The following is a 17,491-nucleotide window of genomic DNA, read 5'->3' as shown; positions in this document are numbered from 1 at the left end:
CACAGTAAGACATGGTTAGATTAGACAGCTTCAGACAGTCCTGGAACACACAGTAAGACATGGTTAGATTAGACAGCTTCAGACAGTCCTGGAACACAGTAAGACATGGTTAGATTAGACAGCTTCAGACAGTCCTGGAACACAGTAAAACATGGTTAGATTAGACAGCTTCAGACAGTCCTGGAACACAGTAAGACATGGTTAGATTAGACAGCTTCAGACAGTCCTGGAACACAGTAAAACATGGTTAGATTAGACAGCTTCAGACAGTCCTGGAACACAGTAAGACATGGTTAGATTAGACAGCTTCAGACAGTCCTGGAACACAGTAGGACATGGTTAGATTAGACAGCTTCAGACAGTCCTGGAACACAGTAAAACATGGTTAGATTAGACAGCTTCAGACAGTCCTGGAACACAGTAGGACATGGTTAGATTAGACAGCTTCAGACAGTCCTGGAACACAGTAGGACATGGTTAGATTAGACAGCTTCAGACAGTCCTGGAACACAGTAAAACATGGTTAGATTAGACAGTTTCCTTCCCCCTGAAAACCAGGTGTGGGGACTCTGGGGTTTCCCCCTGCTACATTAGGTTACAACTAAAAAATAACAGGGTTGACCATTTCATCCTAAAATCAGACAGAAATCTTAAAATGAGGGACAGACATTTCACGGTATTAGATGAATCACATTAAATGAATACTGACGTTCAGAAATGACTGTCAAAGCAACAGAATAACCAGGGCTTTACAATGATGGTGAAATGGACTGGGTTTAAAATCAGTCAGAGGATGCTCAGAGGGACATGTCAAAACGCTGAATTGTGGCACTTTAGCTAGTCATATAAAAAATACATATTATATATTTATAACATTTTCCATATGGGCACTTCATTTAATATAACAGGCTTTTAAAATGCTATATTTCCGACCAATTTCTACTTAAAATATCAAAAAGGGACAGAAAAAAGGTATTGATTTGGAAGAAGGAGCCGTATGTGTTTACACGCGTGTTGTCTTACCTGCAGGGAACACTTGTTGGTGGAAGCCAGCGGCAGGGACAGGTACATAAAGGTCTCGAAGGTGCGTGACTTCCTGTGGCAGGTGAGACACTGAACTGTGCTCTTAAACTGTCCCTGGAACAGCGCTACGATGACAGACTCGTTGAGCAGCTTGTGTTTGCTCCAGGCCTGGTCAGCAGCCCGCTGGTCGTCCAGATCGTCATTCTCCTCCTCCGTGTAACGCTTACGGTTAGCAACCTTTAGACAGAGGACAGGGCAATACAACACGGACAGAGAGAGAGGACAGGGCAATACAACACGGACAGAGAGAGAGGACAGGGCAATACAACACGGACAGAGAGAGAGGACAGGGCAATACAACATGGACAGAGAGGACAGGGCAATACAACATGGACAGAGAGGACAGGGCAATACAACATGGACAGAGAGGACAGGGCAATACAACATGGACAGAGAGGACAGGGCAATACAACATGGACAGAGAGAGAGGACAGGGCAATACAACATGGACAGAGAGAGAGGACAGGGCAATACAACATGGACAGAGAGAGAGGACAGGGCAATATAACATGGACAGAGAGGACAGGGCAATACAACATGGACAGAGAGAGAGAGAGGACAGGGCAATACAACATGGACAGAGAGAGAGAGAGAGGACAGGGCAATACAACATGGACAGAGAGAGAGAGAGAGGACAGGGCAATACAACATGGACAGAGAGAGAGAGAGGACAGGGCAATACAACATGGACAGAGAGAGAGAGAGGACAGGGCAATACAACATGGACAGAGAGAGAGAGAGGACAGGGCAATACAACATGGACAGAGAGAGAGAGAGGACAGGGCAATACAACATGGACAGAGAAAGAGAGAGGACAGGGCAATACAACATGGACAGAGACAGAGAGAGAGAGAGGACAGGGCAATACAACATGGACAGAGAGAGAGAGAGGACAGGGCAATACAACATGGACAGAGAGAGAGAGAGGACAGGGCAATACAACATGGACAGAGACAGAGAGAGGACAGGTCAATACAACATGGACAGAGACAGAGGACAGGACAGGTCAATACAACATGGACAGAGACAGAGGACAGGTCAATACAACATGGACAGAGAGAGAGGACAGGGCAATACAACATGGACAGAGAGAGAGGACAGGGCAATACAACATGGACAGAGAGAGGACAGGGCAATACAACATGGACAGAGAGAGGACAGGGCAATACAACATGGACAGAGACAGAGAGAGGACAGGGCAATACAACATGGACAGAGAGAGGAGAGAGGACAGGGCAATACAACATGGACAGAGAGAGGAGAGAGGACAGGGCAATACAACATGGACAGAGAGAGGACAGGGCAATACAACATGGACAGAGACAGAGAGAGGACAGGGCAATACAACATGGACAGAGAGAGGACAGGGCAATACAACATGGACAGAGAGAGGACAGGGCAATACAACATGGACAGAGACAGAGAGAGGACAGGGCAATACAACATGGACAGAGAAAGAGAGAGGACAGGGCAATACAACATGGACAGAGAGAGAGAGAGGACAGGGCAATACAACATGGACAGAGAGAGAGGACAGGGCAATACAACATGGACAGAGACAGAGAGAGGACAGGGCAATACAACATGGACAGAGACAGAGAGAGGACAGGTCAATACAACATGGACAGAGACAGACGGAGACAGAGACAGACACAGAAAGAGAGAGACAGAAAGAGAGCGAGAGAATGTGAGAGACAGAAAGAGAGAGAGAGACAGAAAGAGAGAGAGAGAGGACAGGGCAATACAACATGGACAGAGAGAGGACAGGGCAATACAACATGGACAGAGAGAGGACAGGGCAATACAACATGGACAGAGACAGAGAGAGGACAGGGCAATACAACATGGACAGAGAGAGGAGAGAGGACAGGGCAATACAACATGGACAGAGAGAGGAGAGAGGACAGGGCAATACAACATGGACAGAGAGAGGACAGGGCAATACAACATGGACAGAGACAGAGAGAGGACAGGGCAATACAACATGGACAGAGAGAGGACAGGGCAATACAACATGGACAGAGAGAGGACAGGGCAATACAACATGGACAGAGACAGAGAGAGGACAGGGCAATACAACATGGACAGAGAAAGAGAGAGGACAGGGCAATACAACATGGACAGAGAGAGAGAGAGGACAGGGCAATACAACATGGACAGAGAGAGAGGACAGGGCAATACAACATGGACAGAGACAGAGAGAGGACAGGGCAATACAACATGGACAGAGACAGAGAGAGGACAGGTCAATACAACATGGACAGAGACAGACGGAGACAGAGACAGACACAGAAAGAGAGAGACAGAAAGAGAGCGAGAGAGAGAGAATGTGAGAGACAGAAAGAGAGAGAGAGACAGAAAGAGAGAGAGAGAGAGACGGTCAGTTTCAAATGTCATCATATTCCCTATATAGTGCCCTACTTTTGACCAGAGCCCAATGGGCCGTAGTGCACTAGTTAGTGAACAGGGTTCCATGTGTTGACCAGGGGAAAGCTATACAGACTAAAGCTTTCCTCCACCATATTATTTCCACCTGTCAAGACTTTCCTGATCAGCACAGATGAAGAGGAGGAGCGGCCCTTTGTTAAAGCAGTTGAGGAAGAACCATTAGGTTGCAGCTGCTGCCTCAACTTAGTCCCTCTGTTGGGAGGTTCAACCACACCAGACACAGTCTAAACTATCAGCTTCCCTCCCATGCAGTTTGTCTAGAGCCCTGTCCAGTACGGTACGGTGGGGGGAGAGGTTCAACAGGCACCAGACACAGTCTAAACTATCAGCTTCCCTCCCATGCAGTTTGTCTAGAGCGCTGTCCAGTACGGTACGGTGGGGGGAGAGGTTCAACAGGCACCAGACACAGTCTAAACTATCAGCTTCCCTCCCATGCAGTTTGTCTAGAGCCCTGTCCAGTACGGTACGGTGGGGGGAGAGGTTCAACAGACACCAGACACAGTCTAAACTATCAGCTTCCCTCCCATGCAGTTTGTCTAGAGCCCTGTCCAGTACGGTACGGTGGGGGGAGAGGTTCAACAGACACCAGACACAGTCTAAACTATCAGCTTCCCTCCCATGCAGTTTGTCTAGAGCCCTGTCCAGTACGGTACGGTGGGGGGAGAGGTTCAACAGGCACCAGACACAGTCTAAACTATCAGCTTCCCTCCCATGCAGTTTGTCTAGAGCCCTGTCCAGTACGGTACGGTGGGGGGAGAGGTTCAACCACACCAGACACAGTCTAAACTATCAGCTTCCCGCCCATGCAGTTTGTCTAGAGCGCTGTCCAGTACGGTACGGTGGGGGGAGAGGTTCAACAGGCACCAGAGTTAATTAACTCATTCATATGACATTAATTAGTGTTGATGTAGAGACGGAGTCCGCGTCCTAAATAGCACCCTATTCCTGCTATAGTGCACTACTTTTCAGACGCCGACATAGGGTGCCTGGGACTGGACAAGGACGATGATGTCACAGACACATCCACAGGTCACACGGCAGGATATGATGTCATGAGATGAGCACACTACAAAGGGCCCTGTTCCAATTCAGTCCCTGAACCCTTCCCCATCTGGAGTTTGAAAAGGGGGGGTAGGTACTAGGGGTCAAATGGGACTGGGCCACAGACACCAGTAAAGAAAACCTAAGTCGTCCATCTCCTCTTCTCTCTCCCCACACCATCTCCTCTTCTCTCTCCCCACACCATCTCCTCTTCTCTCTCCCCACACCATCTCCTCTTCTCTCTCCCCACACCATCTCCTCTCCTCTCTCCCCACACCATCTCCTCTACTCTCTCCCCACACCATCTCCTCTCCTCTCTCCCCACACCATCTCCTCTCCTCTCTCCCCACACCATCTCCTCTCCTCTCTCCCCACACCATCTCCTCTCCTCTCTCCCCCCACACCATCTCCTCTCCTCTCTCTCTCCACACCATCTCCTCTCCTCTCTCTCCCCACACCATCTCCTCTCCTCTCTCTCCCCACACCATCTCCTCTCCTCTCTCTCCCCACACCATCTCCTCTCCTCTCTCCTCACACCATCTCCTCTCTCCTCTCTCCCCACACCATCTCCTCTCTTCTCTCCCCACACCATCTCCTCTCTCCTCTCTCCCCACACCATCTCCTCTCTTCTCTCCCCACACCATCTCCTCTCCTCTCTCTCCCCACACCATCTCCTCTTCTCTCTCCCCACACCATCTCCTCTCCTCTCTCCCCACACCATCTCCTCTTCTCTCTCCCCACACCATCTCCTCTCCTCTCTCCCCACACCATCTCCTCTCCTCTCTCTCCCCACACCATCTCCTCTCCTCTCTCTCCCCACACCATCTCCTCTCCTCTCTCTCCCCACACCATCTCCTCTCCTCTCTCCCCACACCATCTCCTCTCTCCTCTCTCCTCTCACCACCTCCTCTCCTCTCACCACCTCCTCTTCTCTCTCCTTCTCTCCTCACACCATCTCCTCTTCTCTCTCCTTCTCTCCTCTCCTCTCTCCCCACACCATCTCCTTTCCTCTCTCCCCACACCATCTCCTCTCTCCCCACACCATCTCCTCTCCTCTCTCCCCACACCATCTCCTCTCCTCTCTCCCCACACCATCTCCTCTCCTCTCTCCCCACACCATCTCCTCTCCTCTCTCCCCACACCATCTCCTCTCCTCTCTCCCCACACCATCTCCTCTCCTCTCTCTCCCCACACCATCTCCTCTCCTCTCTCTCCCCACACCATCTCCTCTCCTCTCTCCCCACACCATCTCCTCTCTCCTCTCTCTCCACACCATCTCCTCTCCTCTCACCACCTCCTCTTCTCTCTCCTTCTCTCCTCTCCTCTCTCCCCACACCATCTCCTCTTCTCTCTCCTTCTCTCCTCTCCTCTCTCCCCACACCATCTCCTCTCCTCTCTCCCCACACCATCTCCTCTCCTCTCTCCCCACACCATCTCCTCTCCTCTCTCCCCACACCATCTCCTCTCCTCTCTCCCCACACCATCTCCTCTCCTCTCTCCCCACACCATCTCCTCTCCTCTCTCTCCCCACACCATCTCCTCTCCTCTCTCTCCCCACACCATCTCCTCTCCTCTCTCCCCACACCATCTCCTCTCTCCTCTCTCCCCACACCATCTCCTCTCCTCTCACCACCTCCTCTTCTCTCTCCTTCTCTCCTCTCCTCTCTCCCCACACCATCTCCTCTTCTCTCTCCCCACACCATCTCCTCTCCTCTCTCCCCACACCATCTCCTCTCCTCTCTCCCCACACCATCTCCTCTCCTCTCTCCCCACACCATCTCCTCTCCTCTCTCCTCTCCTCTCTCCCCACACCATCTCCTCTCCTCTCTCCCCACACCATCTCCTCTCCTCTCTCTCCCCACACCATCTCCTCTCCTCTCTCTCCCCACACCATCTCCTCTCCTCTCTCTCCCCACACCATCTCCTCTCCTCTCTCCCCACACCATCTCCTCTCTCCTCTCTCCCCACACCATCTCCTCTCCTCTCACCACCTCCTCTTCTCTCTCCTTCTCTCCTCTCCTCTCTCCCCACACCATCTCCTCTTCTCTCTCCTCTCTCCCCACACCATCTCCTCTCCTCTCTCCCCACACCATCTCCTCTCCTCTCTCCCCACACCATCTCCTCTCCTCTCTCCCCACACCATCTCCTCTCCTCTCTCCCCACACCATCTCCTCTCCTCTCTCCCCACACCATCTCCTCTCCTCTCTCCCCACACCATCTCCTCTCCTCTCTCTCCCCACACCATCTCCTCTCCTCTCTCTCCCCACACCATCTCCTCTCCTCTCTCTCCCCACACCATCTCCTCTCCTCTCTCCCCACACCATCTCCTCTCCTCTCCCCACACCATCTCCTCTCCTCTCCCCCCACACCATCTCCTCTTCTCTCTCCCCACACCATCTCCTCTCCTCTCTCTCCCCACACCATCTCCTCTCCTCTCTCTCCCCACACCATCTCCTCTCTTCTCTCCCCACACCATCTCCTCTTCTCTCTCCCCACACCATCTCCTCTTCTCTCTCCCCACACCATCTCCTCTCCTCTCTCCCCACACCATCTCCTCTCCTCTCTCTCCCCACACCATCTCCTCTCCTCTCTCTCCCCACACCATCTCCTCTCCTCTCTCTCCCCACACCATCTCCTCTCCTCTCTCTCCCCACACCATCTCCTCTCCTCTCTCCCCACACCATCTCCTCTCCTCTCTCCCCACACCATCTCCTCTCTCCTCTCTCCCCACACCATCTCCTCTCTCCTCTCTCCCCACACCATCTCCTCTCCTCTCACCACCTCCTCTTCTCTCTCCTTCTCTCCTCTCCTCTCTCCCCACACCATCTCCTCTTCTCTCTCCTTCTCTCCTCTCCTCTCTCCCCACACCATCTCTTCTCCTCTCTCCCCACACCATCTCCTCTCCTCTCTCCCCACACCATCTCCTCTCCTCTCTCCCCACACCATCTCCTCTCCTCTCTCTCCCCACACCATCTCCTCTCCTCTCTCTCCCCACACCATCTCCTTTCCTCTCTCCCCACACCATCTCCTCTCCTCTCCCCACACCATCTCCTCTCCTCTCCTCTCCCCCCACACCATCTCCTCTTCTCTCTCCCCACACCATCTCCTCTCCTCTCCCCCCACCATCTCCTCTCCTCTCTCCCCACACCATCTCCTCTCCTCTCTCTCCCCACACCACCTCCTCTTCTCTCTCTCCCCACACCATCTCCTCTCCTCTCTCCCCACACCATCTCCTCTCCTCTCTCTCCCCACACCATCTCCTCTCCTCTCTCCCCACACCATCTCCTCTCCTCTCTCCCCACACCATCTCCTCTCTCTCCCCACACCATCTCCTCTCCTCTCTCCCCACACCATCTCCTCTCCTCTCTCCCCACACCATCTCCTCTCCTCTCTCTCCCCACACCATCTCCTCTCCTCTCTCTCCCCACACCATCTCCTCTCCTCTCTCCCCACACCATCTCCTCTCCTCTCTCCCCACACCATCTCCTCTCCTCCCTCACCATCTCCTCTCCTCTCTCTCCCCACACCATCTCCTCTCTCTCCCCACACCATCTCCTCTCCTCTCTCCCCACACCATCTCCTCTCCTCTCTCCCCACACCATCTCCTCTCTCCTCTCTCCCCACACCATCTCCTCTCCTCTCTCTCCCCACACCATCTCCTCTCTCCTCTCTCCCCACACCATCTCCTCTCACCACCTCCTCTTCTCTCTCCTTCTCTCCTCTCCTCTCTCCCCACACCATCTCCTCTTCTCTCTCCCCACACCATCTCCTCTCCTCTCTCCCCACACCATCTCCTCTCCTCTCTCCCCACACCATCTCCTCTCCTCTCTCCCCCACACCATCTCCTCTCCTCTCTCCCCACACCATCTCCTCTCCTCTCTCCCCACACCATCTCCTCTCCTCCCCTCTCTCCCCACACCATCTCCTCTCCTCTCTCCCCACACCATCTCCTCTCCTCTCTCCCCACACCATCTCCTCTCCTCTCTCCCCACACCATCTCCTCTCCTCTCCTCTCTCCCCACACCATCTCCTCTCCTCCCCTCTCTCCCCACACCATCTCCTCTCCTCTCTCCCCCCACCATCTCCTCTCCTCTCTCCCCACACCATCTCCTCTCCTCTCTCTCCCCACACCATCTCCTCTCCTCTCTCTCCCCACACCATCTCCTCTCCTCTCTCTCCCCACACCATCTCCTCTCCTCTCTCTCCCCACACCATCTCCTCTCCTCTCTCTCCCCACACCATCTCCTCTCCTCTCTCTCCCCACACCATCTCCTCTCCTCTCTCTCCCCACACCATCTCCTCTCTCCTCTCTCCCCACACCATCTCCTCTCTCCTCTCTCCCCACACCATCTCCTCTCCCCTCTCTCCCCACACCATCTCCTCTCCTCTCTCTCCCCACACCATCTCCTCTCCTCTCTCCCCACACCATCTCCTCTCCTCTCTCTCCCCACACCATCTCCTCTCCTCTCTCTCCACACCATCTCCTCTCCTCTCTCCCCACACCATCTCCTCTCCTCTCTCCCCACACCATCTCCTCTCCTCTCTCCCCACACCATCTCCTCTCCTCTCTCCCCACACCATCTCCTCTTCTTTCCTCTCTCTCCCCACACTTATCCCTCCTCTATCTCTAGGACATTAACTCCTGTAGACCACGAAGACAGGACAGGTCTTTGTCTCTAGGACATGAAGATGGGACAGGACAAGTCTGTCTCTAGGACATGAAGATGGGACAGGACAGGTCTCTAGGACATTAACTCCTGTAGACCACGACGACACCATTTTAAAAGCTGAACGTGTGCTGTGCTCAAAAAGGCTTTTATATTTCCACCAGATCAGCAACGGTACTGACATCTCCAGAAGTGACCTTTAATAATATTATATATGCCATTTAGCATAGGCTTTTATCCAAAGCAACTGACAGTCATCCAGCATTCATTTGACATATGGGTGGTCCCGGGAATCGCACCGACGATCCGGGCCACAGAGGACCGCGCCGGGCCACAGAGGACCGCTCCGGGCTACAGAGGACCACTTTGCAGTATAATTACTACTGTGGTCAACTCCAGCTCAGCTTTAACTAGGCCCATTTGACAGGAGTCGTCATTGTTCCATTCCAGAATTCTACCCTACTATGTAACTTTGGAGGCACTAGGTAATCTTCAAACTATTTTCCTTGTTAATCACTTTTGTCCTGCTCGCTCTCCGGTCTCCCTACCTTGTTGAGGTCCTCGTGGAGTCCGTCCATAAGGAAGAGCAGCAGCTCCTGGGAGTCCTGCTGTTCCTGGCCAGAGAAGGATTCATGGATCTTCCCTATAGTGAACTTAAAGTCGCGGGGGCTGATACACTTATACAGGCCTGACCACAGAGCCTTCATGATCACACCAAACTCCTCTGCTACCTCACCTCGGTGACCCAGGATATTAGCCCTGTCAGGGGGGGAGAGGGTGGCACCGACAGACAGACACAGAGAGAGACAGAAAGGGAGGGAGAGAGAGGGAGGGAGAGAGACAGAGAGAGAGAGACAGGCAGAGAGAGAGAGAGAGACAGACAGAGAGAGTTAGCTGTATATGTATGATCCTCTTATCTTGGTAGTAATTATTGTTAAAGTGTTATTACTACATTATCAATATAACTACAATTATCAATTCAATTCAAGGGGCTTTATCGTCATGGGAAACATATGTTAACATTGTCAAAGCAAGTGAAGTAGATAACATACAAAAGTGAAATAAACCATAAAAATGAACAGCAAACATTACACTCACAGAAGTTCCAAAAGAATACAGACATTACAAATGTCATATTATGTCTATATACAGTGTTGTAACGATGTACAAATGGTTAAAGTACAAAAGGGAAAATAAATAAACATAAATATGGGTTGTATTTACAATGATGTTTGTTCTTTACTGGTTGACCTTTTCTTGTGGTAACAGGTCACACATCTTGCTGCTGTGATGGCACACTGTGGTATTTCACCCAGTAGATATGGGAGTTTATCAACATCGGGTTTGTATCATCTGACTGACCTGTTGATATCCTCCTGATAGAGGTTCTTGTTGAAGTAGTCCACCATGGCCGGAGTGTTACATTATAAACCACTACATTATCATTACTACATTATCATTACCACTACACGACTGACCTGTTGATATCCTCCTGATAGAGGTTCTTGTTGAAGTAGTCCACCATGGCCGGCGTGTTACATTATAAACCACTACATTATCATGACTACATTATCATTACCACTACACGACTGACCTGTTGATATCCTCCTGATAGAGGTTCTTGTTGAAGTAGTCCACCATGGCCGGCGTGTTACATTATAAACCACTACATTATCATGACTACATTATCATTACCACTACACGACTGACCTGTTGATATCCTCCTGATAGAGGTTCTTGTTGAAGTAGTCCACCATGGCCGGCGTGTTACATTATAAACCACTACATTATCATGACTACATTATCATTACAACTACACGACTGACCTGTTGATATCCTCCTGATAGAGGTTCTTGTTGAAGTAGTCCACCATGGCCGGAGTGTTACATTATAAACCACTACATTATCATGACTACATTATCATTACCACTACACGACTGACCTGTTGATATCCTCCTGATAGAGGTTCTTGTTGAAGTAGTCCACCATGGCCGGCGTGTTACATTATAAACCACTACATTATCATGACTACATTATCATTACAACTACACGACTGACCTGTTGATATCCTCCTGATAGAGGTTCTTGTTGAAGTAGTCCACCATGGCCGGCGTGTTACATTATAAACCACTACATTATCATGACTACATTATCATTACCACTACACGACTGACCTGTTGATATCCTCCTGATAGAGGTTCTTGTTGAAGTAGTCCACCATGGCCGGCGTGTTGCAGAGACACTGCAGGATGGAGTTCATGTAGCAGGTGTTACCTAGGTTACGCAGGCCGGTGAGCGAGGCGCCCAGACCGCCGAACACAGGGTTCAGGTTACGGATCTTAGCCGCAGACGGACGGGCGATCTCCACCTTGGTGTAGACGCTAGCAGTGGATGGTCTGGGGGAGGGATGTGACAAGTTACAAACAGTACAGTCAAATAAACTGGATTATAAAACAGATAGCTACTGTGACGTCATCAACTTTCATCCAGAAATGTAGACTAAATACTTATGGAGACTCAAATCTTATAAATCAAGTTGTTATAATCCAATAGTATTTTTTATCATATCCATGAATCCAAATGATCTAGAAACGTTTAAATGCAACTTAGTCCAAGGACTGATTTTAACCCCAGACTCAGATTAAGTGTAGTCCAGGGGTGTATTCATTAGTCGGATTCCATTGCAAAACGTTGTCTGTTGCAAAACATTTTGTAACGGAAACTGTTTCGATTGGATAAATTCAGCTAGGTCCCTCCCCGTTTCGTTCTGTTTTCTCTGTTGGCTTCCGTTTGGTTCCTAGAGTAAAATAAGACAAAACGCTTTGCAACGGAATCCAACTAATGAATACACCCCAGGATTTAAAAACATATTCGTCATTGAAAAATAGCTTTTTAGTCCAGTATTAGGCTTAATCAGAGTGAGTGAAACGTATATATTGACCAGGCCCATCCATGTGACGATGATGTCACCTACTTGGTCTCCCTGTTAAAGGTTGGACGCGTGGCTGCAGTTATAGGGGCGGTAACCTTCTTTAGCCCCTCCTCCCTCAGGTCCTGGCTGATGTCTGGAGAAGAGTAGGAACGTTTCAGTTTGGACTGCTCCTGGTCGCGGTCCATGGTCTGGTCTGGCTCAGCGGGGCGGGGCTGCTTCTGTTTGGCCGTAGGAGGGGTGGAGGGGGGCGTCTGGGGTACGCTGACCTCAGGGGGGTAGCAGTCCACCCGGTTGGTTGGGGAATGGTAGTAACGGTAGGTACCGGTTACCGTGTCCAAGAACTGGTGGAGAGGATAGAGAGGAGAGGGGAGAGTTTCTTTCTTTCTCCATTTTCTTTTTCTCACAACTGATGGTTGTGTGTGAAAACATTCTCCATCGTATTTGCATGCAATGTAGTTTACCATTACACTGATAGAATATGTACACGTCAATGCTTTCCCCTTGCTGGCTACTTAGCAGTTCTCTTTAAACATCAAGAAACTAAAAGGTGAAACAGTTTGATGTCAGTTTAGTGTTTGTTTTACCTTCATCCAGCCAACAGGCAGGCCTGGTACACTCCTCCCCATCTCCTCACTCCTGGCTCTGGTTAGGAGCTCCCGCTGTGGGACAACACACACATTACATACGTTACACACACATTACATACGTTACACACACATTACACACGTTACACACACATTACACACGTTACACACACACACAGTGTATAGAGCGCAGCCAATGTAAGGAGAATTCTGCCCAGTCAAGGGTAGCTAGCGGTAGTATTGAAATGCAGGGTTCTCCTGTTGCTTCACTAGAATGTTCCCGGCAGGCGATGATAGAACAAAAAAAAGAAAGAAAAGAAAGAAGAAAAAAAATCGCAAAAACTTGGGGATCAAACGTCCCAAGTGCCATTTGTGTCCCACCATTTCCAAGAGCGGTCGAGAACATGCACTCTGGATGCGGAAATAACTCATAAATAAAATATAAAAAATACTGAAGCTTTTTCTAAAACAACAACATGCCATAATGATGTGGTGGTTTAGAGTGTTGATTATATACCTTGGGTATGACATAGTCATCAACTGTTCTATGCTTTAACATCCCAGGCTGATGGCTCCTCTTTACAGCACCACTAAGCTTCAGGGGAGATGGAGCCTGGGGTTTGGGAGGGACACAACACAGTGCAGCTCACATCATTTGACTATGCAGATGAGCTTTATGGGTATCAGTGAGATTGATGGGCTGTATATTAGGACAGTGGTTCTCCAAATCTCTCCTCAGGAACCCCCCGGGTGTTCCACAAATGTAACCCTAAACTATCTCACCTGATTCACCTATTCAAAGCCTCCGATGATTGATTCGCCTAGTCGAGGGCCCGATGATTGATTCGCCTAGTCGAGGGCCCGATGATTGATTCGCCTAGTCGAGGGCCCGATGATTGATTCGCCTAGTCGAGGGCCCGATGATTGATTCGCCTAGTCGAGGGCCCGATGATTGATTTGCCTAGTCAAGGGTCTGATTATTGGTTGACAAGTTGAATCAGGTGTGCTAGTTCTGGAATAGATCAAATATATGGACCGGCTGGGGGTCCCCGCGGAGAGGTTCGGACCGGCTGGGGGTCCCCGAAGGAGAGGTTCGGACCGGCTGGGGGTCCCCGAAGGAGAGGTTTGGACCGGCTGGGGGTCACCGAGGAGAGGTTCGGACCGGCTGGGGGTCCCCGAGGAGAGGTTCGGACCGGCTGGGGGTCCCCGAAGGAGAGGTTCGGACCGGCTGGGGGCCCCCGAAGGAGAGGTTCGGACCGGCTGGGGGTCCCCGAAGGAGAGGTTCGGACCGGCTGGGGGTCCCCGAAGGAGAGGTTCGGACCGGCTGGGGGTCACCGAGGAGAGGTTCGGACCGGCTGGGGGTCCCCGAGGAGAGGTTCGGACCGGCTGGGGGTCCCCGAAGGAGAGGTTCGGACCGGCTGGGGGTCCCCGAGGAGAGGTTCGGCTGGGGGTCCCCGAAGGAGAGGTTCGGACCGGCTGGGGGTCACCGAGGAGAGGTTCGGACCGGCTGGGGGTCCCCGAAGGAGAGGTTCGGACCGGCTGGGGGTCCCCGAGGAGAGGGTCGGACCGGCTGGGGGTCACCGAGGAGAGGGTCGGACCGGCTGGGGGTCCCCGAGGAGAGGGTCGGACCGGCTGGGGGTCACCGAGGAGAGGGTCGGACCGGCTGGGGGTCACCGAGGAGAGGGTCGGACCGGCTGGGGGTCACCGAGGAGAGGTTCGGACCGGCTGGGGGTCCCCGAAGGAGAGGTTCGGACCGGCTGGGGGTCACCGAGGAGAGGTTCGGACCGGCTGGGGGTCCCCGAGGAGAGGTTCGGACCGGCTGGGGGTCCCCGAGGAGAGGTTCGGACCGGCTGGGGGTCACCGAGGAGAGGGTCGGACCGGCTGGGGGTCACCGAGGAGAGGGTCGGACCGGCTGGGGGTCACCGAGGAGAGGTTCGGACCGGCTGGGGGTCCCCGGGGAGAGGTTCGGACCGGCTGGGGGTCCCCGGGGAGAGGTTCGGACCGGCTGGGGGTCCCCGGGGAGAGGTTCGGACCGGCTGGGGGTCCCCGGGGAGAGGTTCGGACCGGCTGGGGGTCCCCGGGGAGAGGTTCGGACCGGCTGGGGGTCCCCGAGGAGAGGTTCGGACCGGCTGGGGGTCCCCGAAGGAGAGGTTCGGACCGGCTGGGGGTCCCCGAGGAGAGGTTCGGCTGGGGGTCCCCGAAGGAGAGGTTCGGACCGGCTGGGGGTCACCGAGGAGAGGTTCGGACCGGCTGGGGGTCCCCGAAGGAGAGGTTCGGACCGGCTGGGGGTCCCCGAGGAGAGGGTCGGACCGGCTGGGGGTCACCGAGGAGAGGGTCGGACCGGCTGGGGGTCCCCGAGGAGAGGGTCGGACCGGCTGGGGGTCACCGAGGAGAGGGTCGGACCGGCTGGGGGTCACCGAGGAGAGGGTCGGACCGGCTGGGGGTCACCGAGGAGAGGTTCGGACCGGCTGGGGGTCCCCGAAGGAGAGGTTCGGACCGGCTGGGGGTCACCGAGGAGAGGTTCGGACCGGCTGGGGGTCCCCGAGGAGAGGTTCGGACCGGCTGGGGGTCCCCGAGGAGAGGTTCGGACCGGCTGGGGGTCACCGAGGAGAGGGTCGGACCGGCTGGGGGTCACCGAGGAGAGGGTCGGACCGGCTGGGGGTCACCGAGGAGAGGTTCGGACCGGCTGGGGGTCCCCGGGGAGAGGTTCGGACCGGCTGGGGGTCCCCGGGGAGAGGTTCGGACCGGCTGGGGGTCCCCGGGGAGAGGTTCGGACCGGCTGGGGGTCCCCGGGGAGAGGTTCGGACCGGCTGGGGGTCCCCGGGGAGAGGTTCGGACCGGCTGGGGGTCCCCGGGGAGAGGTTCGGACCGGCTGGGGGTCCCCGGGGAGAGGTTCGGACCGGGTGGGGGTCCCCGAGGAGAGGTTTGAGAACCACTGTAGTAGGATATGGGTTACACATGGGATGGGATTTCCGCTGGTCATTGGGGACAGTCTACTTACTAACTGGTGGCTAAATGGATAGTATTAAATTGTGGATATTATCAGACGGGTGAGATGGATGGAGTTTATATTAAGAGATGGGTTGGCTATGGGATGGGCTTACTGGTGTTGGGCTGGAAAGGTACAGTAAAGACTGGGAGAAATGGTTAGATGCTTAGTGCCTCTTTCAGCATCACAGAAACAGAGACTCACTGCCACAGACAGACGGAGAAAGTAGGCTGGCCCTCCTTGAAATCTCGTAGTTTGATGCATTGCGCTCTTTTTGGCTATAAAGCCCCCTAACTTCCGCCATACCTTACCTCATTGGTAACCTTCAGACGTACAAGTAACCAGACCTGGACTCAGGGACGGCTAACCCTGGAGATCAATCTCCACCGAGTTACGTAAATCTGATTTTAGTTTTTTGGCCTCCGCTCATGTGGAATGATCTCCAAAAGTCCTTAAAGTTGGTGGAGTTGGAAACATGACTTCTGTCATGCAAAGTACATGTCCTAACCAACTTGCCAAAACTATAGTTTGTTAACAAGAAATTTGTGGAGTGGTTGAAAAACGAGTTTTAATGACTCCAACCTAAGTGTATGTAAACTTCTGACTGTGTATACACTACTGTTTAAAAGTTTGGGGTCACTTAGAAATGTCCTTTTTGAAAGAATAAAATAACATCAAATTGATCAGAAATACAGTGAAGACATTGTTAATGTTGTAAATGACTATTGTAGCTGGAAATGGAATATCTACATAGGCGTACAGAGGCCCATTATCAGCAACCATCACTCTTGTGTTCCAATGGCACGTTGTGTTAGCTAATCCAAGTTTATCATTTTAAAAGGCTAATTGATGATTAGAAAACCCTTTTGCAATTATGTTAGCACAGCTGAAAACTGTGATTAAAGAAGCAATAAAACTGGCCTTCTTCAGACTAGCTGAGTATCTGGAGCATCAGCATTTGTGGGTTTGGCTCAAAATGGCCAGAAACAAAGCACTTTCTTCTGAAACTCGTCAGTCTATTCTTGTTCTGAGAAATGAAGGCTATTCCATGTGAGAAACTGAAGATCTTGTACAACGCTGTGTACTACTCCCTTCACAAAACAGTGCAAACTGGCTCTAACCAGAATAGAAAGAGGAGTGGGAGGCCCCGGTGGACAACAGAGCAAGAGAACAAGTGCATTAGAGTGTCTAGTTTGAGAAACAGACGCCTCACAAGTCCTCAACTGGCAGCTTCATTAAACAGTACCCGCAAAACAACAGTCTCAACGTCAACAAGGCGACTCCGGGATGCTGGCCAATGTCTACACTGTATTTCTTGTTCAATGAACCATAAACAATTAATGAACATGCACCTGTGGAATGGTTGTTAAGGCACTAACAGCTTACAAACGGTAGGCAATTAAGGTCACAGTTATGAAAACTTAGGACACTAAAGAGGCCTTTCTACTGACTCTAAAAAACACCAAAAGAAAGATGCCCAGGGTCCCTGCTCATCTGCGTGAACATGCCTTAGGCATGCTGACTGCAGATGTGGCCAGGGCAATAAGTTGCAATATCTGTACTGTGAGACGCCTAAGACAGCGCTACAGGGAGACAAGACGGACAGCTGACCGTCCTCGCAGTGGCAGACCACGTGTAACAACACCTGCACAGGATCAGTACATCTGAAATCACACCTGCGGGACAGGAACAGGATGGCAACAACAACTGCACGAGTTACACCAGGAATGCACAATACCTCCGTCAT

At 52.2% G+C, this 17,491-nt stretch overlaps 1 protein-coding gene across 3 annotated transcripts in view; it reads right to left on the bottom strand.

Annotated features, from left to right (window-relative positions):
• Positions 1 to 17,491, bottom strand: part of usp8 (ubiquitin specific peptidase 8) — a 45,638-nt gene that overhangs the window by 6,640 nt on the left and 21,507 nt on the right. Inside the window, exons 12-18 of one of the 3 annotated variants that reach the window (XM_071400577.1) lie at positions 13,273 to 13,368; positions 12,756 to 12,830; positions 12,214 to 12,512; positions 11,414 to 11,635; positions 9,788 to 9,998; positions 1,024 to 1,260; positions 422 to 502 (exon numbers count right to left, since the gene is read on the bottom strand). In XM_071400577.1, coding sequence (XP_071256678.1) covers positions 437 to 502; positions 1,024 to 1,260; positions 9,788 to 9,998; positions 11,414 to 11,635; positions 12,214 to 12,512; positions 12,756 to 12,830; positions 13,273 to 13,368 — 1,206 coding nt within the window. In that variant the 3' untranslated portion in view covers positions 422 to 436. Of the gene's footprint in view, positions 1 to 421; positions 503 to 1,023; positions 1,261 to 9,787; positions 9,999 to 11,413; positions 11,636 to 12,213; positions 12,513 to 12,755; positions 12,831 to 13,272; positions 13,369 to 17,491 lie in introns of those variants that run through there. The other 2 variants (XM_071400575.1, XM_071400576.1) reach the window with 2 other exon arrangements.

Source organism: Salvelinus alpinus, chromosome 5, assembly GCF_045679555.1.
Source record: "Salvelinus alpinus chromosome 5, SLU_Salpinus.1, whole genome shotgun sequence".
Classification (NCBI taxonomy): Eukaryota; Metazoa; Chordata; class Actinopteri; order Salmoniformes; family Salmonidae; genus Salvelinus; species Salvelinus alpinus.
Note: the sequence above shows the minus strand (reverse complement) of the source record. Positions and strands in the feature narration are given on the sequence as shown.